At 39.5% G+C, this 256-nt stretch overlaps 1 protein-coding gene across 2 annotated transcripts in view; it reads left to right on the top strand.

The window, feature by feature from the left end:
* Positions 1-256, top strand: part of LOC119585256 (transient receptor potential channel pyrexia-like) — a 26510-nt gene that overhangs the window by 24752 nt on the left and 1502 nt on the right. For both annotated transcript variants that reach the window (XM_037933923.1, XM_037933924.1), the window contains exon 3: positions 25-206. In XM_037933923.1, the coding sequence (XP_037789851.1) occupies positions 25-206 (182 nt within the window). The remainder of the gene's footprint in view (positions 1-24; positions 207-256) is intronic.

Raw genomic sequence — 256 nt, 5'->3', positions numbered from 1 at the left:
TTTTTTTTTTTTTTTTCTCGGCAGGTAATGATGACAGGAGAGCTAGATTATGAGTCAACTTTCCTCACACCCCAGCCTCCCATACCTTACGAGTCACAGGTGCTCTCAATCGGCATTCTGGTGGTGTTCATTGTTCTGGTCTTCATTATACTCTCCAACCTTCTTGTGGGTCTGGCTGTGAGCGACATGTATGCTATTAAACAAAGGTACATTAAAAAATTTAAAATTTTTGTAATATAGGGCACTCTAAGTTAAG

The sequence above is a fragment of the Penaeus monodon genome, chromosome 19, assembly GCF_015228065.2.
Source record: "Penaeus monodon isolate SGIC_2016 chromosome 19, NSTDA_Pmon_1, whole genome shotgun sequence".
NCBI classification, from domain to species: Eukaryota; Metazoa; Arthropoda; class Malacostraca; order Decapoda; family Penaeidae; genus Penaeus; species Penaeus monodon.
This window is presented reverse-complemented; position numbering and strand designations above follow the sequence as displayed.